The 26,669-nt window shown below is 36.7% G+C and overlaps 1 protein-coding gene across 16 annotated transcripts in view; it reads left to right on the forward strand.

Annotated features, from left to right (window-relative positions):
• ANKS1A (ankyrin repeat and sterile alpha motif domain containing 1A) overlaps positions 1 to 26,669 on the forward strand; it is a 130,609-nt gene that overhangs the window by 12,073 nt on the left and 91,867 nt on the right. For 15 of the 16 annotated variants that reach the window (XM_058177549.1, XM_058177555.1, XM_058177547.1 and 12 more), the window contains one exon: positions 25,702 to 25,782. In XM_058177549.1, coding sequence (XP_058033532.1) covers positions 25,702 to 25,782 — 81 coding nt within the window. Of the gene's footprint in view, positions 1 to 16,408; positions 16,447 to 25,701; positions 25,783 to 26,669 lie in introns of those variants that run through there. The other variant, XM_058177558.1, reaches the window with a different exon arrangement.

Genomic DNA, 26,669 nt, shown 5'->3' on the forward strand with positions numbered 1-26,669 from the left:
AAAAAAAAAAGTTGGTCACATTACCCCCCAAGCCACACCCACAGAACCGGTAGTAACAAATTTTACATTTCACCACTGTCTCAGTGCCATTTCAGGTGTACAAACTAGGCATTCATCAGAATATAATTGTTAACTTGACATAGGAAGGGTTTGGTATCATGAATACATTCTTCATCTTCTCCCCAACTTCCTTCCAATCAAGCATATATTCTTTTTCTTCTTTAATTTGTTCAAAACGTTAACTTGCTGTGACATTTGGGCAGACAGTAATTATCACTAACTATATAAACCGCCTCCAAACTATGGTTTGAAATGTGTTGTTAAGTGAAGGAAGAGGAGGGCGTATGAAACCTGTGTAGTGGTGTTGTTGACAAGATAATGATTTGATTTACACATTTTAACTGTGTCCATATAATAAGAGGAACACACCTTCATTGCTGTGATTTTGCTTGCATCTAGTTCGTTCACTATAGTTTATTATAAGCATCAGGAAATGCAATAGGATTAATATTGTTGATGGCAGGAATTATCAAAATTATTGATATGGACCAGTTTCTTCTGAATATGTCTAACATAATTGGCAATCTTGATTGTCACTTATCTCTAGTCATTTGGCTAAATAATACTTGTGCTATCTGGGAGGGAGCATTTTATTGAGCCAGTATTTTAAACACTGAATTGAACTGAAGTTTATGATAAAACATTTAAAATAGCTGTTTCATACAAATAGATATTGGATGTAGTAGACTAGATGAGATTTAACTATTGAAACCTGTAAGTGGTCATTTGACAGGCAGTTCAACTTTAACTTAACTGTGGATGCAGTTATACTTGGTTTGAAAATTCATCTTCGCTTTTTGGCGCATTCCTAATTGAACAACATAGCACTTTTAGATGGTGCTGATACCTAAAAAATGATAATGCAGTAAGATTTAAGGAACCCAATCTTATAAAATCTCTGTTTTCATATGACATTTCATGCATTCTAAAGCTATTTATTTCATAACTTGAAACATCATGCCAAATTGTGCAGTGGTACGTATTGCTTGAAAAAGTTGTTTGCCTCTGTCCTAAATTAGTATTGAAACCTGGATCTCAAGTTTGATATGGTATTTACCTGCACAATTAGAGCTAGAATGCCAAAGGCATTCTGAGAGCTGTCTGAGCTGGCCATATTCATATATGCCTTTATTACAACCCATTTGGGATTTCTGTGGTCTGCTTTTCAGAAATGTTCAGAAATTACAACAGCTCTGGCTAATTGATTGGAGATGGGCATTGGGATCAAACTCATCTGTTAAAACAGTTTCATTCTCTATTTACTTGTATGAAGTGATTGCTTTAACTTGTAAGCTTTTGGGGCTTAATATGAGAATATTTGAATGATCATATCCTCTCTTGAAAATTTTCTGGTGCTTGAAATTTTAAGGTTCTTCTTCTGTTTAGGTTGCCAAATCAGAAATACATTTTGCAGAAATATGAAAGTGAGCCTTCTCAGTGGCCATTCTTAAGGTTTGTAACTTCCTGATAAGTGAGTTCAGGCAAGTTTTATCTTTTATTCTTCTGTTGGTATGCTATACTTTTATTTAGAATAGAATAGAATAGAATTTTTATTGGCCAAGTGTGATTGGACACACAAGGAATTTGTCTTGGTGCATATGCTCTCAGTGTACATAAAAGAAAAGATACGTTCATCAAGGTACAACATTTAGTTAATACTTTCTGGAGTAAAGAGGTTTGTTACTTAGTTAGATTTAATTTTGTATATTGTTTGCTTTATTTATGAGTATTTAATGGTATTTATGTTTTTGTTCTGTTTACTGCTTATTTATTCAGCAAATTTGTATGCCTACCCATCTCACTCAGTGTGCCTATGAACAACAACCAGTAACAATTAAACAGTATCATGACCATCAGAAAAAATAAATTCCAGCAGATCCAGATACATAAAAAGGAAGATTGTGGGAGAACCTTAGGCCCTCCTCCTGGATCTGCTGGAATGGTAGATGTAATGGGGAAGAGGTAGTCCCTCATAGCCTGGCCCCATTCCATTCCAAAACCAGCACCTTGAATTGTACCCAGAAGCAAACTGACAGTCATTGTAACTCATAAAAAAGAGGCATAACATATGCTATACTAGGGGCACACATAACTGTCCATACAGTGATGTTTATTAGCTACTTTGATGTCTACCTCCTGTTAATAACCAGGACCAATTCATAATTCTTTAATATGTAAATGTTGAAAAGTTCCTAAATTACTGGCAGGCTTTTACATTTACTTTATAATTTCTGTAAAGTCATGTGTCCATATTGTGAATCACATGCAAATAATTCAATTGAATAATTTTATATAGTTTGCAGATTTCAAATTGCACATCAGGTAGACATAGGCAAGCAACTATTTTTTTTACAGCTGTAGAGCCGCATTCTCCTCCCATTTTTCTCTCTTCAGAGGTCACAGCATTGATAAAGCTGACATTTATATTTAAAGGACAAAGCAAATATGTAGAACTATGATAGGTAATAGAAGTTAATATTCTTGAGTCTATCCGTTGATGACAATTTCATATGTAAGATTTTAGCTTGGAATGTAAGAGATATATAAGAATGATAAACAACATAATTTAATGAAGGAAATGAAACAAGGGAAAATAGATACAGTGTTTATTGAAAGTGAAACAAATAGGAAAGATGGATTTGAACATTGATAGTCTGAGGTTATTAAGTAGAATTAATGAATGGAAGTAAAGCTGTAGTTTAAATTACAGGCATATATCTGAGAGATATTGTAGGCTTGATTCAGGCCTCCACTATAAAGCAAATATAGCAATAAAGCAAGGTACGTATTAATTTTTTCCCCCAAGTATATATAAAAGTTACGTTTATGGAACATTATAGTCTATTAAGCATCTAATAGCTTTATGTCTAAGTAAAACAATGCACATACCTTAATTAAAAATAGTTAATTGCTACAAATGCTAATCTGAATCTTCAGCGAGTTATTGTTTTTCTGGTGGAGGGTCTTTTTAAAAAATGCAGTATCTGCAAAATGCACTAAAGCAAACTGCAATGAAATAAGGTATGCCTGTATGAATGAGAGCTAAATGTATGAATTGGCTTAGATGGTAATGGGTACATATGAAAAGTGAATTTCATAGCTTGGTGATAATTGCATGGGAATGATGACTGATAATGACAGAATTACATATGAGCTCTGGAAGAATTTTGCAATATTTTTAATGCTTTCCATTAAGTGATATGACTGAATAGATGCGAATATGACATGAGATGTGAATATGATAGCTGGTTAGAATGGAAGAAAGAGAATGCCCAGAAGCAAGGTTGGTGGATTTGATTACAGTGGCAATGGGTGTACAATTGGAAGACTTATAGACTAAGTTGGACAAAGAGATTCTTTGTAGTTGCAGAGGCACAAATCTGATGACACATAAACAATTAATTAATTTATGTAATCTGCTTAGAAAAATATACGTCTGATTAATCTATTCATGTATACACCAATCAAAGAAATTAATTTAAAAGCATGATTGATTTGGGCTTTCGTGCTTTTCACCAGAAGAGATGTAATTAAACATGAAGGTGTTGAAATGATTTGATATAAAACTGACAGGGGGAATGGTGCAAAGAATATTTTAGAAATATGTATGGGAATGATATATGCCCAGCAATGGAATTGAAAGAAATGCTAAAAGTTTGAACTGTAGCTTTCCAAAATGTAGTTAAATGTCATAAAAGAAATGACATACAAAAAGAAAGAAAGAAAGAAAGAAAGAAAGAAAGAAAGAAAGAAAGAAAGAAAGAAAGAAAGAAAGAAATGCTATAAACGATGAAAAGAAAGTCACACCTGTGGTGAGAATGTGGAAAATTGGCAAGACTACAAAGGTGTAGATGATGTAACTGTAGAAATGTTAAATTGTGTATAGCTTGCTTATGGAGTGACTGTGCATCTTGTTTTAATATTTGTGAAGATTTTATCTGCATCTGATGTTTATAAGAATGCTGTTGTTTTTCCCTTCTATAAACAGAAAGATAATGAGAGTAAGTTAATTTCTATTAGGGAAATTAGTTTATTAAGTTTGCCTGGGAAAGCGATTGACAGAATTGTAGTGGAAAGCATATGAGAAGTGATTATTATTAAAATGGGAGTGCTTTTCTGCTTTATGCTGGCAGGTTTATTACAAATTTGCTGGTTGAGATAAAATGGCTAATAAAATGGTTAGAATTATGATAAGTTTTGAATGTATATACAGTTGAAGATTGGTTGATAAATTATGTAAGGGTAGTGTATATTAATAAAGAAGATGTAAAAACAATGTTTAGCAAATGCCTCAACATTAAGCACAGAGTAAAACAAGAACGTGTAATGTTTTTTGATGTTTAATGTAGTTACGGATAAAAATATGAGGAATGCCTATAGTAATACTAGAGATGTATTGGTTGGGAATATAAGTAGTCCTTAACTTATGATCATTTGTTTATCGTTCAAAGTGATGACATTACTGAAAAAAGAGACTTACAATTGGTCTTCGTACTTACAACCATCATCTTGTCCTGCAGTTACATAATCAAAATTCAGGTGCTTGACAACTGGCATGTATTTATGACAGTTGCAGCATCTAAGATTCATGTGATAGCCATTTGCAACCCTCCCGGGTGGCTTCTCACAAGCACTCAGTGGGGGAAGCCAAATTTGCTTAACAACCATGTGATTCACTGGACTGCAGCACAGATGGAATGTAGTTGGGTGGTACCATTTTAGAGGCCTAAATTACTCTGACCCTCTGATAGATAAGGATATCATTTTGGTGCAAGAGACTTGAACCATGGATGACCTTCTGGTTGTCATCCATGGTTATTACTTGCATAAGTTAGAAGCAAGTACAGGTAGAGGCTCAGGAAGACTGGAGGGAGGGCTGGGTAGTTTCATTTCTACCAACTGGAGAGCAGAGCCCACTCTTATTGCCCCATTAAAACAAATGGCTATGACCCTTCTCCTCAAGATGAACTCAGTCCTGCTGCTAATAATTAATGTTTATCTTCTGCCATTGTTAAGAAAAGCTAAAATCACTACAGTATGGATGGAGTTGGAACATTATATTAGTAAACTCCACATGGACCATCCTAAAGCCAGGATCTTACTAGGGGGAGACTTCAATGCTAGATTGGGTCCAGATAGATTGGGTACACTATATATGAAATATCATCATTATCCACCATCAGAAGTTCCCATAAGAACCAGCTCCTCCCTCACACAACTCTCTAAAAACAAGAGAGCAAATTTCGCTGGCCTCTGTCTTGCCAAGATGGTGAATAAACTCAACCTTATATCCAATGGCTCTTGGGCTGGTGACTATCCTGGAGAGTTTATATTTATGGCAGGGTCCAAAACCAGCACCATTAATTATATCCTAACTTCTATGGACTTATTACATTACGTAAAACATTTTGAAGTCCTGCCTTACCTGGAAAGTGATCATCTACCTTTGTATATATATATGAAGCCCTTCATCCAGCAACAAGATGTAGGGTCAAATAGTCCCAACAACTTTGACCAGAAGGTGAAGAGAGCTCTATCAGAGGACAATTTTCAAAAATTTCGCTCAGCCTTTATTACAGCCAACCCTTTCCAAGATTTATTAGTATTATATAAAAACATAGTTCATAAACTACAACCATTGCTAGTATATGACCAGAACTTCTTAGCTAAGAGGCCCTGGTTTGACAAGGATTGTGTAGAAGCCAAGAAAGCTCTCACCTTGGCTTATAACTTATTACTCTCAAAAAACAATATAAGCAACTGATTACTTTTAAGAAAAGACATGACACAAGGTCCTCCTGGAAACAGCTTATTGTGGCAGCAAAGCAAAAGAAATCTTCTCTATTCTGGCATCTAATAGCTAGTCATTCTGATAGAATTCATACCCCATTAGACATCCATATACCTCCTACAACCTGGGATCTTCACTTTCGGAGAATGTATGAAGACACCTTCTAGCGAGGGTGTAAGGTATGCAATGAAGGACTTACCTGAATGGCCCCTGATTTCAGAGTCCGAAATCAAATCGCTCATTGGCCAACTCAGGACTGGGAAGGCCTCAGGAGCTGACATGACACTGCCAATTACAGATCAATAAATCTGATAAACATAATCAGCAAACTCTACACCAAACACCTCCAAGATAACTAAAGGAGTGGCTGGATCTTGAGAATTTGATCGCTGAAGAGCAAGCCGGGTTTAGAGAAGGGAGAGGCACCACAGATCAGTGCTTAGTTCTTCATCATCTGATTGAAAATTACGTATCAAATAGACCTGTATCATTATATTCCAGTTTTATAGATCTGAAGGCAGCCTTTGATATGGTTACCAGGACCAAGCTATGGGAGAAGTTGGAAGCTGCCTCAGTTGACCACAGGCTTCTTCATCTATTACGTGTCCTACATACTAAAACATCCCTCAAGCTGAAGTGTAATATGCAAGGGTCCCTCTTGAAGTCAATTAAAACTCAAAAGGGGGTTAAACAGGGGTGAATTTTGCTCCCCCTGCTTTTCAACTTTTGCATAAATGACATGGTAAAATGGCTAAACAAACCAAATCACCACCTCCCAAAAATAGGTGACCGAAGCATTGCTCTTCTGCTCTATGCAGATAACGCTGTGATCCTTTCCAGGACACCAGTAGGCCTTAAAAGAGCCTTGCGAGCCCTTCTCCAGTATTGTAATTACAATGAACTGGACATAAATTATGAGAAAACAAAGATCATGACCTTTGCAAAAAGGCCAAAACTTTATTCATGGTATCAAAATAGAGCAAATACCTGAATGTGGTCATTCAGGCCAATGGTTCAAGAAAAGCACATGGAGAATATGCAGCTGCCTTGGGCCAAAGATCAGCGAGCACCATTCTTAAATTTTTCCCCACAAAGGGAGGATTATGTCCCTGCTGCAATTAAGCTTTTTCTGGCCAAGTCGCTAGCAGAACTCCTTTATGGGACCTTGCTCGGACCACCAGCTTCGTATTTTACATCATTAGAAATAGTTCAATCCAAATTAATTAGATCAATTCTCCAGATGCCGCATTGTATCTCAAATGCTCTTCTGCGCCTGGAGACAGGATTGACAAAAGTCAAAGCAAGAATCTATATAGCATCCTTAAATCTCTGGCTAAAGCTTAACTTCTTTTCGCAAGGTTTTGCTCCATTAACCCTCCAATACAAATTCTCTTCATCATGGATCAAGGCTGTTGAGTGCAACCTTGCCAAACTAGGCTTCCCCCCAGCTTTAATACTCAAGATGGACTATGATCTAGCAAGACAAACCTTGCAACAAAGGGTGGAGGACATTGAGAGACAGGTGGACATAGGGAAAGCTCCTGTTTCTGGCTCCAGATGCCATTTGATGTGGTATTGTTCCTGCCACCTATCTTAGTCAGTTGGAGTCAGCAAACCACTAGAAAGCATTTGCACTTGCATTGTGCCATGTGCTTCCATCAACCATCCTGTACGGCAAGTATAAAAGGATACCATTTATGGAAAGACTCTGTCACTGTGGCTCAGGAGAGGTGGAGACTGTGGGTCACATGCTCCTTAGATCAGGGGTAGTCAACCTTTTTATATCTACCACCCACTTTTGTATCTCTATTAGTAGTAAAATTTTCTAACCGTCCACCAGTTCCACAGTAATGCGCCATGTATCGTCGTCTGCACATGCCTCTCGCGCATTGTGGATTGGGTTTCGGGGGGCACTGGCTGCCAGCTCTGCTTGTCTGTTACAGCTGAGTGGTGTGAGGGGAGATGTGTGAGCTATTCTGGGACGAGGCTCTTTTGTTTGCAGTCACACTGTAGTGCCATTTAGTTTCACTTACGTAACGTGAACTAAACTTATGCGCAGGCGATACAAATAGTATATTTTCAGAAATTTAAATTGTCACGGGAAATTTTATGAAAACCTAATGAAAATATTTTTAAATAATGCTATGAAAATTTTTTAAAAAGTCAATTAAATCAAAAAAAGGGAAGTGCTTCAGTATCCCTGAAAACCCCTACTGCCCACCATGAAAGCTGGAACACCCACTAGTGGGCGATAGGGACCAGGTTGACTACCACTGCCTTAGATGTTCCTTTTATACAGAGATTAGGAAAAAACATATTCTACCAATAACTGCTAGGTATCCTAGTCATTCCGACACTACCTATCTTCAGTAGCTGCTTAAGGATGATCAGTCCATAACTGCAGTGCAGGTGGCTAGATTCTGGGGATTCATCGCAAACACGTCTTCACCACCATAGTGATGTTATATAACAATTGTGGCAAACCCTTTTCATTGCTTAGTCATTTCCCTTTTAGCGTTGAACCTACAATGGGCCACACAGTTTAGGGATTGCAACTATCGTATAGTCAGGTCATGTATAATTGACACTGGATTTTATTATAGAGTTTAGTTGTTATTTATTATTTTATATTAGAATTTTTAAGTGTATATATACTGAGTCCTTTTATTTGTTCAGGTCTCTGGTCTAAGACTGTAATAATAAATTGTGTTGTTGTTGACTGCAGCAGAGAAAGGCTGAGTGTGACTCACTTAACTGCCCCACTTGGTGACAGACATTCCTGTATGAATTTTGCTAGTAAGTCAAGGACTGCCTGTATGCATCTTTATATACAGATGATGTGCCTAAGAACCAAACAATTTGTAATGAATATTAAATTGCATGATTCAACAAATAATATAAATTTGAAAATCAATGTATCAAGGCCAAAGACAATCATATTTGACAGAGAAAAAGGAATATAGTACTTGTACATTACATATAAAGGTCAAAAGGTTTTACAGCAAGTGATTGAGGTTTTACAACTTTTAATAAGATATACTGAATATTTGAAAATTCAGGGACAAATTTTTAAGAAATGCAAAATGTTGGCATGAGGGACTGGTTCATATCTAGAAGGAATGAATGTTGCACAAAATAATCTCTACTCAGAAAAAAAAGAATATTGATTCATACTTCTGTTTTGAAGTAGTATTTTTTGTTGTTGTCATTAGAATTCATAGTTTGGGTTCAGGTATGCATAATAAGGTCAGTTAAAGGCCTGGGCAAGAGAGAAACTGTTTTACCAGGGACTCAAGCACCCATTTCCTGGTCTGTTGCATGAACCCAACAACCTGGTCAGTTATTGAGCAAAAATTAGATCATGCTCCATCCAATCCTGTCTCCAAGGAAATAAGAAATGACCAGTGGATGATTGTAAAAAGTGTTCCACTGCTGTAAGCACTTGGTCAGCATGAAATAATCTTCAAATCCTAATTAGCTACAGCATCTAAGTTATCTCCACTGCTGCTTACTTGGCTTCAAGGAAATGACCATTTACAGTATGTCATACTGTATTGTTAGTCTTACCGTCTTACCAGCAGAGCTCACAGGACACAAGTAGGATTGAGGTGTTCCCCAGAAGAGCACATCTTAGACAATTAAGCATGATTATGCTTTTAGATCTCAGAGTAAATTGCTATGATTAGGTGGTAGCTGACTAGATTAAATTTGTTTTGTGAACATAGTGAGCCGCTTCCTGTGTAAACAATGTATTTTGCTTAAGTGTTGGATTGCTGTTGTTGTTTTTCCAGTAGATTTTATGATAATATTATGGCTATGCAAGCTTTGAAAATACTTAGGAAGATATGCTTCAGCATACCTAGTTATTTTCTAAAGTTCCCCTATTTTAATAAGACTTAGACTTGAATATGCAAAAATATAGCTTCTTTATTAAAGTTAATATGACTCTTAAAGGAGCCACAATTTTTATCAGGTTTGGGTAGAAGCCTAAAAAATTAGGTGCTTAGATGAACAGTTCAGAGGCATTGTGTTTGTGTAAGATACAAAGTAATTAATAATTCCTGAGGTGTGTACAATTCAAATAAATATTAGAATTAATATTTATTCTACAGGCACAGAAGAAAGCCAAGCACAAGAGATATACTGGAGATAAATAATACTTTTTCTCTATACCTGTGCAGCTACCTCCCTCCAATGTTTTCTATACAGTTAAATAAACTGCTTTGTGCTTCTGATAAAATTTGGGTTGTTCATTTATTTCAATAATTTGTATGGTCATGCATCTTGGTCCATGACTGGGCAGTTAACGGAAAATTAAAAGCAATAACATTTTTTTTTAAACTAGAGAACATGATAACATTAATACAGTGCAGTCAAATTCCTAAAAAAGATTTTACTTCAACAATTATACAACCAAGCCATTGGGCTCACTTGGCATCTCAGCCAAATGCCTGAGGGAATATCCAAGTTTCCAAAGCCTCTGAATCTTTGGGAGAATGGAGTTCCATTGGAGAGGCACTGTGGCAGTGAAAGCACATCACTTGGTTCCACTAGATGACACTGCTTCAAGAAAGGGATCCAAAGCACGCCCACCCTTGTTGGTTCTTGAGCGATGATCAGAAATAACCAGAAAGAAACAGTCTTCCAAATAACCCAGCCCTATGCCATTCAGGGTCTAAGACAGACCTGGGCAAATTAAGGCCCGCGGGCCACATCCGGCCCTTTGTTTTTTGTTTTTTTGTTGTTTTTTTAAAAAAAGTTTTATTTTTACAATCATATCAAATAATTCATCCAATGTACAGTTGTATACAATTAGTCGGGCTTGCCCAGTCACCACCCCCCTTTTTAACACTCTTCCCTCTTCTACCTTCTTTTACTTTCCAAACCTTCCTCTCCTTCTCTTATCTACATCCGCTCCTCCCTCCACCCTACACCTTCCTTCTCCCTCTACTATCCCTCTTCCTTCCTCTTCTCCTCTTTCCTACCTCCTACTCTCTCTTTTCTCCCTCCTCACCGTTCTAAAATGGTAACTATGCAGACCCGATCCTACATTAATTATATTTCTTCAATAATCCCTGTACATTAACCATCACTCCATCTCTACCAAACCCCCAATTCCCTCCCCTTACCCCCACCCCCATCCCGACTTCCCAGAACAAAATGCAGGGTATCAAAACTAACAATCATAATCCAAAATAATTCCTAAATTATAATCTCTAGTCACACCACACTTAGTCACACTCTCAATTCCCCTCTCCTTCAAAAATATATCTAATACAAAATATTTCCTAAATTTACTCATATGCTATTCGATATTTTTTTATCTGATACTTATTTTGAATATAATCAATCCACATTTTCCATTCTAAAATATATTTTTCTAGTGTATAGTCTTTCAAGTAAGCGGAGATTTTGTCATCTCTGCCAGATTTGATACTTTGAGTGTCCATTCTTGATTGTAGGTAATTCTTCTTTCTTCCAATACTGAGCAATCAAAAGTCTTGCGACTGTTATTAAGTTCAAAATCAATTTAGTCTCTATAGCTGTATAGTCCATAATTATTCCTAGTAGAAAGAACTGGAGTAAACTTAATCTTCTTTTCAAAATATTCTGCATGATCCACCATACTTTAATCCAAAATGCTTTAACTTTTTTACAAGTCCACCATATATGGTAATAAGTAGCATCTTCACAATCGCATCTCCAACATTTAGCAAGATCTAATATGTGTTTCTTGTAAACAGGTAATGTCATTTTTAAATTGTTTCAAATAATGAAATACTTTCCTTCTCTTCTACGGTGAGTTCAGGCCATTAACATTCCAAGATAGGAAACTTTTGGAACACCAGCCGCAGATCACATTTTTCTTTAGGCCTTGCTCCTCCCGTTGTAGTAGTTGCCAGTTGTTGTTGTGCCTTCATCTCTTGTTCCTTGCGTTTAGCAGCAGCTCTTGTCAGCCTTTGTTCTTTTGAATCTAAACCCGTCGTAGGTATTTCCAACACTTGTAATAAATCTTCTTCCATCACAATCTGTTCTTGTACCTGCTTCTCTTCTCTTCCTTCACTTCAGCCTCCCTTCTTCTAGCTTCCAATGGGGAAGACTTCCAACTTTAATACCTCAACATAAAATTCTCTTGCTTTTCCAACCGTATTGAAACGATGTACTTTCCTGCATAATATACTATTATACCAGTTGGAATATCCCATCTATATTCAATCTGATGTTTTTAAGTTCATTCACCAGGAAGGCAAATTCCTTCCTAGCCCTTAACATTTTGGTGGAATTTCCTTTAATATCAAAATATCTTGACCAGCAATCTGAATCTTCTCCCCTTATATGAAGCTTGCAAAATCTGATTTCTCACTGTTCTGTTTGTAAAATAAATAACAACATCCCTTGGCAACTTTTTTGCCTTGCTATCCAAGAATTCACACGATATATTTTATCAATTTGATAAGCCACATCTGCTGGACGAGCTGCTAATATCTCAGCAAATACTTCAGAAAAATTTCCTTAAATTCTCTTCCTTATTTTCTTTCAAACCTCGAATTCTAAGAGCAAATTCCATATTTCTATATTGTATCAAAACTATTTCATCCTCTGTTTTTCCATTTTACTTTGAAATTCATCCATTTTATTTTCTAATTTTAAATTATGTTGCTTAATTTCTTCAACCTCCTCTTCCAATAAAATCACATTCGTTGCCAAAACTTTGTACTGCCATTACAAATCCTTCTTTAACTTCTTTAATTCCCCCTTGAATTTCTGATATCTGCTCTTTCATTTCAGACATCTCATCAGTTATTACTTTAAATTTTTCTTCTATAAAGCCTTTTAAGTTCTCTTGTAACGCCTCTAAATTCAATGTTCTAGTCTCTGCTGTATGAGCTGGAGAGGCACCAGCTGATAAAGTTCCAGAGCTCTTTGTTACAGTAGACTTTAATTGTTTGGCTGCCATCTTCTATAAAATTATTTAATTATTTATTTCCAACTTAATATACACTTTAAATCTTCTTAACCTCTAAAACACAGTCTTTTAAAGCAGTATTTAAAAATCTCCCTAGATTCTATCAGCAGGCAGCAAAGAGTTAAAGAGTAAAGCAGCAAGTAACATGCAAATTACCAACTGCAGACGGCAAACGCTGAAAGTATCACTTTCGCTTTCCACTCGTTAACTTGTTAACAATTCGCCTCCATTTTTTTACTGTTTTCAAGCTTGTTACAAAGTATCGGGGAATCGGCTTGGCTACTTGCATAAAGTTCTCCCACTTTTGTTCTGTCCGGTATAATCCTTTATTGTCCAAAATAAATCTCGGCGTTTGGTCGTGGTGATTGGTTCCGCCAAAGCAGAAGAATCCTCGGATCTGGAGCACTTCGGGTTACTGGAGGGAACTTAACCCTTCAAACCCCTTTTTTCTCAGGGGCTTTAGGGAAATTCAACCTCTGCCCTCAGCTCACCACCTTCTCCTTCTCCCGAAAAAGGGGTTTTCCGAACCGCTGGACAGCAGATTTAAGCTGTCCTAGCGATTCCACATAATCCAGAGGTTGGTGATCGTAAAGATCACCGCCATCACCTACGGTGCCAAACCGGAAGTCGTACATCCGGCCCTTTGTACGTCCCTGTCCGGCCCGCGTGAGGCCAATCATAAACACCATAAAAAATAAATTGCACTGGTTCAATAATTGTTTTTCTTATTTAACCAATAGACCACAGTTTCACATAACCTAATATACATATTTACAGAGTGCTTTATTCTTCTGATTATCAGTACCAGCTATTCAAAATATTTAATTTAAGTATTTTACAATGAAAGAAAGTTGGTGGCCCTCTGACACAATTCAGGCTTCTCATGCGGCCCCTGATAAAAATTAATTGCCCACCCCTGGTCTAAGAGATGACAGTCAGCACCTCAATTGCACCAAAACCAGCACTGAGCACCAGTTCGGCTTGCAGAGCAGACATTTTAGGTGGGGATACTTTACCCTGTAGAGCTTGATTATCTTACCCAGAAGCTTCATCTACATATTGATAAGTAACAGAGAGGGAGTAGAGCCCTGTGACATCTCCCACAAACTCCATCTCAAATGAAAAGCTAACAGTGCAAAAGAGTTCTTCCCATTTCCATGTCTCAAATCTGCACAGATTTATCAAAATCTTTTGGCTCAAGCAATGGTTTCTTGAGAAAAGGATTGCTTCTTTCAAACAGATGAAAACATTTCCTCCCTCAACGTAGCATTCACTACTGCACAGATCTAACCACATGACATATTTCTAAAACACAGGGAGCTAAATTCACAATCTCAAGGACTCTTATCTATTTCATCAGGACTAACAGGCTTAAACATTTCCCAGGTAACAAAAGAAGATTGTGACTCAGTGAGCGCTGTATGGTATGAAGAGACAGTCTCTAGCTGAATAAATTTAAATATGATCTGACAGATACTTTGAATAGTCCTTGTAATAGCTCCATAAATGGAGTATTGGTAATGAGTATCACCCATTTTCTGGCTCAATCTTATGAATATTGTATTTCTAATAAGCTTATTTTGTACTTCCTCAAAACTATTTTCCACAATGTGCATCTTTAGTATCTATCTATAAGTTATTTATAACTAGCTATGTTAATTGTGAATTTTGATACAAGAATTCAGTTAACACAGATAATAATCCTGAATCTTGTCCACTTAAAGGGATGAAAGATAATTTTACTAGAGAAAATATTTTGAACCTGCTGCTAGAGGAGGAGTTTAACTATAGTAAACTACAATTGGTTTTGTTTCCAGAAACTGTTAAATTAGAAACAATCCAAATTGTTTTTGATCTTCCACCACTACCTCACAGTGGTTATTTTATAATGAAGTGAAAACAGATTCCTGAGGAGTAAGCTTCCAGCAGAAAAATGGACAAAATCATTAAAGAAACCTGAACATTTAAAACTATATTCTTAATATTTGCCTGGCCTGAATCTTTAGCAGCCGAACAAGCTAACGAGGGGCTGGATTGTAAGACAAGAAAAGCCAAACAAGTAACTGAGGCAAAGAATGAATCCATTATTATGTTCAGAATTTTGAGGAAATGCGCTCCCATGACACTGCTATAACCCAAGAAAAAATTACTTGTTGATTTTACTAAAACAAAGTTTTAAACAAATAAACATTTTTTGCAGGCATTTAAACTATCTAGAACTGTTAGAACAGTTCTAAAATCTAATATTAATTATGTATGTTATGCAGTCCAGTATATCTTTTTTTCCCCTCCATTCAATTGTGTCAGATACTCAGAGCTTGCTTGCACAAGTCCCTGCAGGTTTTTTTGACAAGATTTTTCAGAAGTGATTTGCCATTGCTTCTTTTCTACAGCTTAGAAAAAATTACTGGCCCAAGATCACCCACTGACTTTGTGCCTAAGGCGGGACTAGAACTCACAGTTTCCTTTTTTCTAGCACGATGCCTTAACCACTATATCAAATGGACTTTCTGTAGTAAATCTCTTCAGAGTCAAATACAATTGAGTTAATTTTAAGACATTTCTGAGCATGTCTGAATATAGGATTGCAGTCTGAGTGCTTCTTGGAAGTAGTGTGTTAGTGATAGTGATCATTCTTATTATGTTGTATATTACGGTAGTCTTTTAAAAATAATTTGCATATCCAAGTAGAAAATCTGGTTTATAATTTTTACATTTTTTAAGAAAGTAGGATTCGCTGTCTTTATATTTTTATAGCTATGTGAAGTGTGTGTCCGTTTTATATATCAGTCTGTATTTCTCATTTCTGTAGTAATATAATCTCTTCCTCATATAATTTGTACTAATGAAAGGATTATTAATTTGAATTGCTGTGTTCTGATGGTGACATAGGATGGATTCTTCTTTTCGTATTGATACATAATTTGGTTTGGGTTCTTTTTCCAGTTGTTTTAGAGAATGTGTTACTTACTAACTATTGGTAGTAAGATATAGAATTATTGTAAGCAGGTTGATTTTAAGTAAAAACAAATTTATCCATTCATATAGTCCCTGATAAGTCTGGCATTTTTAATTTGGCTTTTCCTTTAGTTGTTTCTTGCATTGTCTGGTCTTCTACTTTCAAAGCATATTTATGTTTTGGGTCAAATGGTTTACATTTGTGTGCAGTAGTAGTTGCTTTCATGGCTTTTGATTACTAATCACATGTAGTATATGTTAATGTCCAGGTAGAAGGCAAGAAATAGAATGCAACTAAAAATAAATTCACAGAGATTTGGCTCATCAAATGGTGAGAAATGCTCAGAAAGATTGTTTTGCATAACTATCAAGCTACTGCGTGTTCACTAACAGCTGCACACATATATCAAAAAATTAAGCTTACCCAATTGTTCAGTCCTTATGCCCTCTTTAAAAAGCCTAAAGTTTGATTTGCCAGCTTACCAAGTTATAGGTAAAGGTAAAGGTTCCTCTCGCACGTATGTGCTAGCCATTCCTGACTCTAGGGGGCGGTGCTCATTTTCGTTTCAAAGCCATAGAGCCAGCGCTGTCCAAAGACGTCTCCATGGTCATGTGGCCGGCATGACTAAATGCCAGAGGCGCACGGAATGCTGTTACCTTCCCACCAAAGGTAGTACCTATTTTTCTACTTGCATTTTTAATGTGCTTTTGAACTGCTAGGTTGGTAGAAGCTGGGACAAGTAACGGGTGCTCACCCCGTTACGCAGCACTAGGGATTTGAACCGCTGAACTGCTGACCTTTCGATCAACAAGCTCCGCGTCTTAGCCATGCAATTCACAAAGTTTTGGCCTAAGAATAAATATGGTCTTGCCTAGATATCAAATTACTAGCTAAAAAAATCTAGCTCTCCAGCTTGTCTTATATCAACCTGTTGGGGTTTTTTTAACAGTTCCAGAAATATTGGCTTATTATACTTTGCTAGCAAGTTATAGTGTATGCATGAACATAGTATCTTCCCAATTGTTTCTCTCACCTGAGCAGGATCAGCATGCTTTCAAGTTCCATTGGCTAAGTAATACCAGTCGGTCAGGCTTAAGTTCCTTTTCTGCTATAGCACCCACCTTATGAACCATTCTCCCTTCAGAAATCAGGATGACCCCTACCCTGCTGGCTTTTCTTAAGTCCTTAAAGAATAGCTCTGTGCCCAAACCTGGAGATAAGAATTTTTACAGGGACTTGTTTCTTGGTTAGGCTAGTGATCATGGTTAGGACCATGATAAATAAATTATTCTCAGCTGCTCTTTATTTTAATTTTTGTGTTATTAGAAATTGTTTTTATTATTTAAATATTATTGGATGTCCAGAGTCATTTGATGAGATGGGTGACCATACAAATTGAATTAATAAATAGTCATTAACTCTTCGATATAGAAATCAGGTGCAGGCTTTCTCTTTGAATTGAATGATGAGTGAAGAAGAATAAGGTAGTAGCAAAGAATCATAAATTGTTTAAATGAGAATGTAAAGAAAAGAAAAGAAAAGGCATGTTTGTGGATAAGGCCACTAGTGGTTCATAGGAAAAATAAGAGTCATGCTATGTAAATATGAGGGGTAAAGCTATAAATGGTTATTACTCATAGAATAGAATAGAATAGAATAGAATAGAATAGAATAGAATAGAATAGAATAGAATAGAATAGAATTTTATTGGCCAAGTGTGATTGGACACACAAGGAATTTGTCTTGGTGCATATGCTCTCAGTGTACATAAAAGAAAAGATACGTTCATCAAGGTACAACATTTATAGCACAATTGATGGTCAATATATCAATATAAATCATAAGGATTGCCAGCAACAAGTTATAGTCATACAGTCATAAGTGGAAAGAGATTGGTGATGGGAACTATGAGACGATTAATAGTAGTGCAGATTCAGTAAATAGTCTGACAGTGTTGATGGAATTATTTGTTTAACAGAGTGATGGCCTTCGGGGAAAAACTGTTCTTGTGTCTAGTTGTTCTGGTGTGCAGTGCTCTATAGCGTCGTTTTGAGGGTAGGAGTTGAAACAGTTTATGTCCAGGATGCGAGGGATCTGCAAATATTTTCACGGCCCTCTTCTTGATTCGTGCAGTATACAGGTCCTCAATGGAAGGCAGGTTGGTAGCAATTATTTTTTCTGCAGTTCTAATTATCCTCTGAAGTCTCTGTTTTTCTTGTTGGGTTGCAGAACCGAACCAGACAGTTATAGAGGTGCAAATGACAGATTCAATAATTCCTCCGTAGAACTGAATCAGCAGCTCCTTGGGCAGTTTGAGCTTACTGAGTTGGCACAGAAAGAACATTCTTTGTTGTCCTTTTTTAATGATGTTTTTGATGTTAGCTGTCCATTTTAGATCTTTCGATAACTATATATTTTAAGAGCCAGTTTGTTTTAATGGTTAAGGCATCAGGCTAGAAACTTAGAGACTATAAGTCCTGCCTTAGACATGAAGCAATTTCCCTTCCTCCCCCACGGTCACTAAAATCTGCAACAGGAAGATTTTCCTACACAGCATTATTTCAGTTCTTATGTTGAGGACAGGCCATATTTGGTAACATAAGATTGTTCCAATGGCATTGCCATTTTTGCGTGCAAAAAAAAAAAGATGATTCAGTTCCAATTTTGCATATCAACTCTTGTCCACTGTAGAGAAAGTGAGCTAAATCACTTTCTGTTTTGCCAACTAAAAGGACTTGAAGTTGGGTGAAAAGGACAGATGCCATTTATTTGGATAAAATTAGAAAGTGATTGTCCTGCTTACTCAACAAGACAAAGCAAGTTTTGGAATTATAAGAAACTGGTTTTGTGAGTTTAGCTTTGAAATCTGCAAGAGAACAGAACAACATAAATGAGTTGGAAAAAAGCATTTTATCCTTTTTTGAAATACAAATATATTTCTACATCATATATAATTGGTTGATCAACATTTGATATTGTAGCAAAGGCACCTTATCTCCAAATTGTTATTATGAATTTACCATATTTTTAAATCATCAATGTATGCTGATTTTATAATTGTTGTGTATATTGCAATTTTATAGCTGAAATAGCAAGCTGACTTTAGATAGGGCAATAAATAAATCAGGATTCTGGTTTTATCTTTTCCATCTACTATTGCACATTTTACATAAAGGCTTAAGCGTTCATGAGCTGACCTCGTAGCCTAACATGGTACTCTCCTGCAATAGATAGAGAAATATGTCAAAGATACTATCCCCATTTCCCTCAATTTTCTTTTTGGGTAAAAGAATGAGAAAAAATATTTCTTCTGGTTTTAGAATTTCTACAAAGTTTTTGTGTTTTTTGGCATTTTAGGAGGGGGAAAAAACTATAATTACCCTGAACTCTTTCTTTGGGTCCCTGTAATTGAGTTTTGGGCAGAGTTCTGACAGACAAGGTGTGTTCTTTAGCTCTGATCTGTTCTGCACTAACCCTGATATGTAAATGCTATCATGTTGTTACTAGTACAGTATGTGGGTGATAATGAAGCAGGACAAGTTCTCAACCCTTAAGTATAGAGGTCAAGGTTAAGGAATTCTTAAATATTTTGGCAACCCATTTTACATTTGAAATGTTTAAGAACTAAATCTTGAGTATTTTTTTAGTGTGTTAGTGAGATCTATAAACTCATTATAGGTTGTCTTTGACTTATAACCGGTTGCTTAGCTGTTCGAAGTTATGACAGAACCCGTCCTCCAAAACAGGGGTATCCAACCTTGGTAACTTTCAGATTTGTAGACTTCAACTCCCAGAATTCCTCGGCTAGCTTTGCTGGCTGAGGAACTCTGGGAGTTGAATAGAATAGAATAGAATAGAATAGAATTTTTTTTATTGGCCAGGTGTGATTGGACACACAAGGAATTTGTCTTGGTGCATATGCTCTCAGTGTACATAAAAGAAAAGATACCTTCATCAACACTTAAAGATAATCACAGGGTACAAATAAGCAATCAGGAAACAATCAATATCAATATAAATCATAAGGATTACCAGCAACAAAATTATAGTCATACAGTCATAATTGGAAGGAGATGGGGGATGGGAACGATGAGAAGATTAATAGTAGGGCAGATTTAGTAAATAGTTTGACAGTGTTGAGGGAATTATTTGTTTAGCAGAGTGATGACGTTCGGGGAAAAACTGTTCTTGTGTCTAGCTGTTCTGGTGTGCAGTGCTCTATAGCGTCGTTTTGAGGGTAGGAGTTGAAACAGTTTATGTCCAAGATGTGAGGGATCTGTAAATATTTTCATGGCCCTCTTCTTGATTCGTGCAGTATACAGGTCCTCAATGGAAGGCAGGTTGGTAGCAATTATTTTTTCTGCAGTTCTAATTATCCTCTGAAGTCTGTGTCTTTCTTGTTTCTTGACAGTTATAGAGGTGCAAATGATAGACTCAATAATTCCTCTGTAGAACTGGATCATCAGCTCCTTGGGCAATTTGAGTTTTCTGAGTTGGCGCAGAAAGAACATTCTTTGTTGTCCTTTTTTGATGATGTTTTTGATGTTAGCTGTCCATTTTAGACACCTGCTCCAAAAGGTACTCATGATCTGGTTCCAAAATTCTAACAGTTTTTCCCACCTCAGTCACATGACTATATTTTGGGTGCTTGGCAACTGGTTTTATAACAAAAATGTTGTAAAATGTTTACAGATCTCGTGCAGTCACATGTACTCATTTCACAACGTCTTTGCTGAAACTGGCTTTCTGACTTAAGGAAAAAATGCCCTTTTGTGAACAATAGATTTATTTAATGACCACAGCTTTCACTTAACAACTGCAGCGTTTGCTTGATGTCCATCACAAAACATCAAGTTGGTTACATGTATGATCTGCTTTAGGACTGTCACAATTTATGTCCAAATTTGCCAGGTTTAATTAGTCATAAGCAAAGACTATCTTCCACCTATTCTCCTCAGTTTCTTAGGCTCATTTCCTAAAAAAATCAGTTCAGAAATGGTTAACTGTCCTAGAAGAGAACAGTTAGCTTGAGTCATCAGAAGCTGCAAAAGTGCCTTATGCCAGGGAGCAGATTGGCAAACAAAACACAAACCCATCAAACCAAATTGGCAGAATTAAGATTCAAATAATCCCTGAAAGGTCAACCAACCTCTGGCAAAAAAACAAAAAAATAGCCTCTTGATCTTTTTAGTTCGTCAGTTGTTTCCTGGCAAATCCAATGTAGAGTACATATGGAAAATGCCTCAAATCTCATTAAACCCTAACTGTCTTAACTAGAAAATAATTGGTCCCTTGAAAGAAGAAAACCATTCATTCCACAATTCCCTATTATTGAAAATTTACTTCCTTGAAGTAAAGTTACATTCATAGATATATGCAGTGGTGGGGTTCAGCTGGTCCTGGCCGGTTTGGGCGAACCGATAGTAAAAATTCTGGGTAGCCCCGCCTGCCCCGCCAAGCCACTACTTGCAGAATCTAGCCACACTTCTGAGTACTTCTGCTCACCACTGAAAGGTAAGGCCAAAGGGCATGGGTGGGCGGGGGAGGGTGAGCTAGCAGGGGGGTGATGCACATGGGAAGGGAGGAAAGCATGGAGGAGATCGCAGCCCTTCCCATGTATTTCCCCAAGCCGGTCTGGCCTGTGAGGGAAGCACGTGGGAGATCGCGGCACCGGAGCCCTTCCCGGGTGTTTCCACAAGCCAGCCTGGCCTGCAATATAATATATGTATCCTTCCATAAGTATCATACAACAGATGTTATAGAATTGTATTACTGAAATGAAATCTTTTTTTTTTTTTTTTTATTCAAAAAGTTTTTATTAGTCAAAAAAGGTTTATACAAATACATATCAAGTATGGTAAATTTTCATTTTTCTTATCTAAAATAAGAATTTTACTCAAATTTTTTAACACATACAACAGCCATAAGGCAAGCAGGTGACACGAAGTAGCTAAGTTTGCAAATTTTAAATACGTAATAAAGAAGAGTCAAGAATAATCAGAATATCGTACAAAAGAGAATAAGGAAAACCAACACAATCCCAAATATCTTTATCACTTCCTAGTTTTGGATCTCAGAACTCTGGGTTCAGCCTGACCCAACTCCAGGGCCGCAACAGCGGCAGCCGCTTCAGCCCCATGATCTATAACCTCCCCTTCTTCAATTCCTGGATCATCTAATTCCAGGAAGGCTTTGTGTTCCTCCACATAGGCCGTAGCCTCCACAATTGTACTGATTTTTTTCGTAATGCCCTCCCGGAAAATCATCAATCCCTCTGGCATCAGCCATCTGAAGCCCACTCCCTTCTGGTACAATTTGCTTGACAAAAAATAATATTTCTTTCTTTTTTCACGTACCTGTCTGGGAATCTGCCTCAGAATGGCTATCTCCCTGCCCCTGTAAATCAGTGCCCCACTCCTATGTTTTCTAAGAATTTCATCTCTCGTCTCTCTTCTCACAAATTTGACATGAACCTCTCTGGGAACTGCATGCGTGCGTGCATATTGAATTAACTCTATAAACTCGATCCACATCCCAATTCATGAAATCAACACCTCTCCCAAGAAATTCTCCCAACAATTTAGTCACAACATCTCTCAAGTCTTCTTGGTCCACTTCTTCCAAATTTTGAAACCTAAGGAAATAAGACATTTTATCCATCTGTAGTCCAAGCACAGCATTGCCTGTCGTCTCCTCTCTTTTCTGCACTGCCCGCATATCACCCTCCAGACCTTCCACTTTCTGCTTGTTTTCTGCTGAGACTTGTTGAGGATCCTTTAAATCCTTTTGGATAGGCACAATTTCTGCTCTTATTTCGTTGGCCTCTTTGCAAATCATCCAATTTCTTGTCCATATTGGATAACTTTTCCAGACTTCTCTCCATCTCTCCAGCAGTTGGTCTCTGACCTTTTGCCATTTGAAAAAAAGTATTCAAAATCCTCAGGCAATCACAGTATCCTTGTAATTTCCTCCGGATCCACCAGGGGGCACTCACAGGAGCAACGAGTCCAGAGTACAGTTAGTCAACCAGGAAGTCAAGGAAGTGATGACATCAAAATTCCCATAGTGAAGGCGGAAGCTGGACGCCACCACTGTTCCCCAGAAGGAGGGGGGGCCTCAAACCTTCCCTCCTAAATTTCTCCATCACCTCTTCTCTCCAGAGCTCCACAAAACCGGTAATCTTCTTATTTTAAGTTCTCCTCTCTCCAGAATAACTCCTGCTCCTTCCAACCGCAGGGAGAGAAAACCCCCGCACTCGGAGCACTCCACCACGCCACCGATATTCCCTTCCCTTCTCCTCCTCAATTCTTCTCCGTGCCCTGTTCACCACCAGGCTGCTGCAGTTATAAATCCAATGCCCCGGTATCACGGGCACAGCGCCCAGGCGACGACCAAAATAATGGTCATGCCTGTGGCCTCCGAACCCCGCCAAGCCTAGGACGCGCCAGCATCGGTCCCCACAGTCCTGTATATCGGCTGGGAGACCCCTGGCGAGCCGTCCGTACGGCAGGTGTCCTTTTCGGAACACCTGGCCCCTAAGGGCCTCGGCGGCGGCCGGATTCGGGCGCTGGAGGCAGGAGAAACCTTCCAGACGTCCGTTGCCGCTGGATACCGGAAGTCGTCTCCTGAAATGAAATCTTCACTCCTAAGATGACTTTTGTTTCTTAAGCAATATAAGCCTATAAAAACAATAAATTGCAACCATGAGATATTTTTTACCATTCAAATTGTGTTATTATAAATTATTAACCTAATTTAATCCTTCTCCCTTGCTTTGTCTTCTTCCTTCACTTCCTTATTAAATACCAAATTATTATTAAATATATTTTTGCATCTTTCAGATAAGAATATAAAACAAAAAATAATTAAAATAACCTCTACTTGTTTGGAAAGAGCTTTCTCATACTGTGTCTCAGCCAGGAGCTAATTACCTAGTTTGTTTTTAAAATGTTGCTGTCATTTTGTATGGGGCTAAAAACATCTTGAATTCTGAAATGCTTTTCTCCTATAAAAATTGAAATGCTAATATTAGAACATTACACACATCAAACAAGACTAGAATATTAAGTACTATTTGTGCCATAGTGTGTAGCAGTGTAATTGGCAGTGAAACCTGATTAAATCTTCATTCAGCTGATGAGAATTTGTCTGAATTAACTTCATAATTCAGAGCTTAAAGTACTTATAATATCATTTCTCCTTAAAATTGTCGTGCTACTATAGAATAAACTGTATTTCCTTAATATCCTTGGGAGTAAAAGGGGTTGCTTTTTAAAGAGTTTCTTGATTCTGTTCTTCATTTTAAAAATTAGTTTAGGTACTACTGTATGAGTTATTTACTTAGTGTTTAGCATTGTTAACTTGTAAAAAGCTAATAATTGTAAACTCAGTTGTGGACACTACTTGATATTTAATTTACTATGGATGACTAAGGCATAAAAATATTAAATATCATCTCATTACAAACTCATCATGCCTATACAGGAAATTATGTGTTTCCACTTTGCATAATTGTTACTTTTGCAATAAAATAATGAGAAAACAAATAAGCGTGAAATGAGCAATATAATCACTTGCAAATAATCTGTGCTCAGGTTAGTTTTAAATTCAAGCATGGTAATATTTGAGAATTATTACTCAGTACTAATAGTTCTTATTAGCACTATTTTCAAAGTACTTCTAAAAACAGAATAGGAAAGGTGAAATATTTTAATAGATTTATGCTGCAATTAATAAAATGCAATTAAGTCTTCACTTAGTTTGAGTCATTTTTGTATGTACACATTTTGGAATTATCTTTAACTTTGTATATGCAATATTTCAATGCTATTATAATAAAAGTTTATTAAACTTCTATCTTAACAAGATTCACAACAATCAAACAAAAATCAGTAAAGCACAAAAGATAAAATATTTGTCAGGACTTCACAAAAATTTGAATTAATGTATTTATTTCAGCATTATTAATTTTAAGATATTATAATGCCTCTTTTGCCTCTAGGAATCTGCCTTCATGAATTTGAAGGATAGGAATCAGTAACATGTTTTTTTATATTATCCTTTATACAGAGATATTTTGTGAATTTTATTACAAATCTAATACGAAACTTCTAAAGGAGGAAGCTTGATTTGAAAACTATTTGAAAACACAAATATTGTGTTTGTGTGCTACTTATTTTTTAAAAAAGGTTATATGCAAAAGCAATATTAGATTTTCAGATATTTCTATACTTGAATTGTACCCAACATTTTGATAGTATTGTGCATTTCACACCCATTTGCTATTGCAGAGATTAATCCAAGCATTTCCAGTAGTGTTGCTAAATTATCTCACATATAATCTCACAATAGATGCAAACCTATTGATAGTTTGACTTCTAGTGTTTTAAAAATTGCCCTTCTGTATTATGACTTCCTTTTATGATGACATATACATTAATCTGACTTTACAAATGCATTTATTATGACTATGAACATTTTTCATTGGTTACTAGCTGTGTTATCAGATTGAAAAAAAGATGAAGATGAAAGATTCATTTAAATAAATACATACAGTAGAAACAAAAACAAATTATCTAGCTTCCCTACTTTTTCCTTTGTTTTATGTATTGCTTCCTTGCAGCTTGTGCTACTTGTGGACCAATTCACTTAAATATTGCCTGATGAGTGTTACTACACATACAAATAATAACCATTGAAATAGTAATAAAATACTGATTAGATAATCAGGATAATCCTTTTTATGTGATCACCAGTTTTTGTTTGTTTCGGATAGTTGCAAGTTAATACTGTGTCTTAGATTGTGATTACAGAATACACTTTTTTAGTGTTGTTTACAGGAAACCTGTCTCAGTCTGGTACTGTTTACTGACTAAACTTTGTGTCTTAATGTATAACATTTATTTATTTACTTTTGCTTTACAGTATCTGGAGAGGACCAAATGTGAACTGTGTTGACAGTACTGGATATACTCCATTGCATCATGCTGCTTTGAATGGCCACAAGTAAGTTTCCTGTGTCTGAAATAACTTTTTAAACAACCAGCCTATTAAAGTAGCTAAAACTAATAAACCCTGTAGCACTTTACAAATAATTTCCTTCAAATATCGTAAGTGGTAGAACTCAACTTATCATCAGCAATACCATATTATTATTAAATTGATTTATTCAGAGATGTTGATAGTTTGATCTAATGACATGACTGCCACCTCCTCTTTGAGCAGGAGTCGTGACTCCAGGAGAACCCCTGAGTTGAAGATCAGGTTCAGCTGGGGTAGTGGAATCCCGTCCAGAATTAACTTAATTAAAGTCCCAAATTTTGAAGCTCTGAAGACCCAAAGCCATTCAGCCTTGCCAGGGTTCAGCTGAAGATTGTTGTCCCCATCCAGGCCCCCACAGCCTCTAGGCACTGCAAGAGGGCGGCAGCAGCATCACTTGGATCACCAGGGGTGGAGATATAAAACTGAATATCATCAGCACACATACATGTGCATGCGTATATAGAGAAACTGCAGTTTCTTGGTTCATCTTCATCAATCCAGAAAGCTTTTCTTCAGAGAGGAGAGATAAAAGACTTTTCAAGATTCATTTTCGTGTGCTTGTTACACATTGGTTATAGTGGGATGACAAATGAAATGTAGCTGTTAATTTCTGCAGCCCAGATACACTGACAGTTGGGTGGAATATATATTTAATAAATTATTATAATATTTAGGTTACATGATTTAATGGGTTTTGCTAAAATCTTAAAATTTCTTTAGTTACTTTGTTAGGAATCTAGTTTAAAGCATCCCCCAAAACTGAGTGTCCAGATTCTACCTGAGCATGTCCAAATCCACAAGGATTCTGTTTTTGTACTTTTCATATTTAGTTTGTACTCAACTAGTACTCT

This window comes from Ahaetulla prasina, chromosome 3, assembly GCF_028640845.1.
Source record: "Ahaetulla prasina isolate Xishuangbanna chromosome 3, ASM2864084v1, whole genome shotgun sequence".
NCBI lineage: Eukaryota > Metazoa > Chordata > Lepidosauria > Squamata > Colubridae > Ahaetulla > Ahaetulla prasina.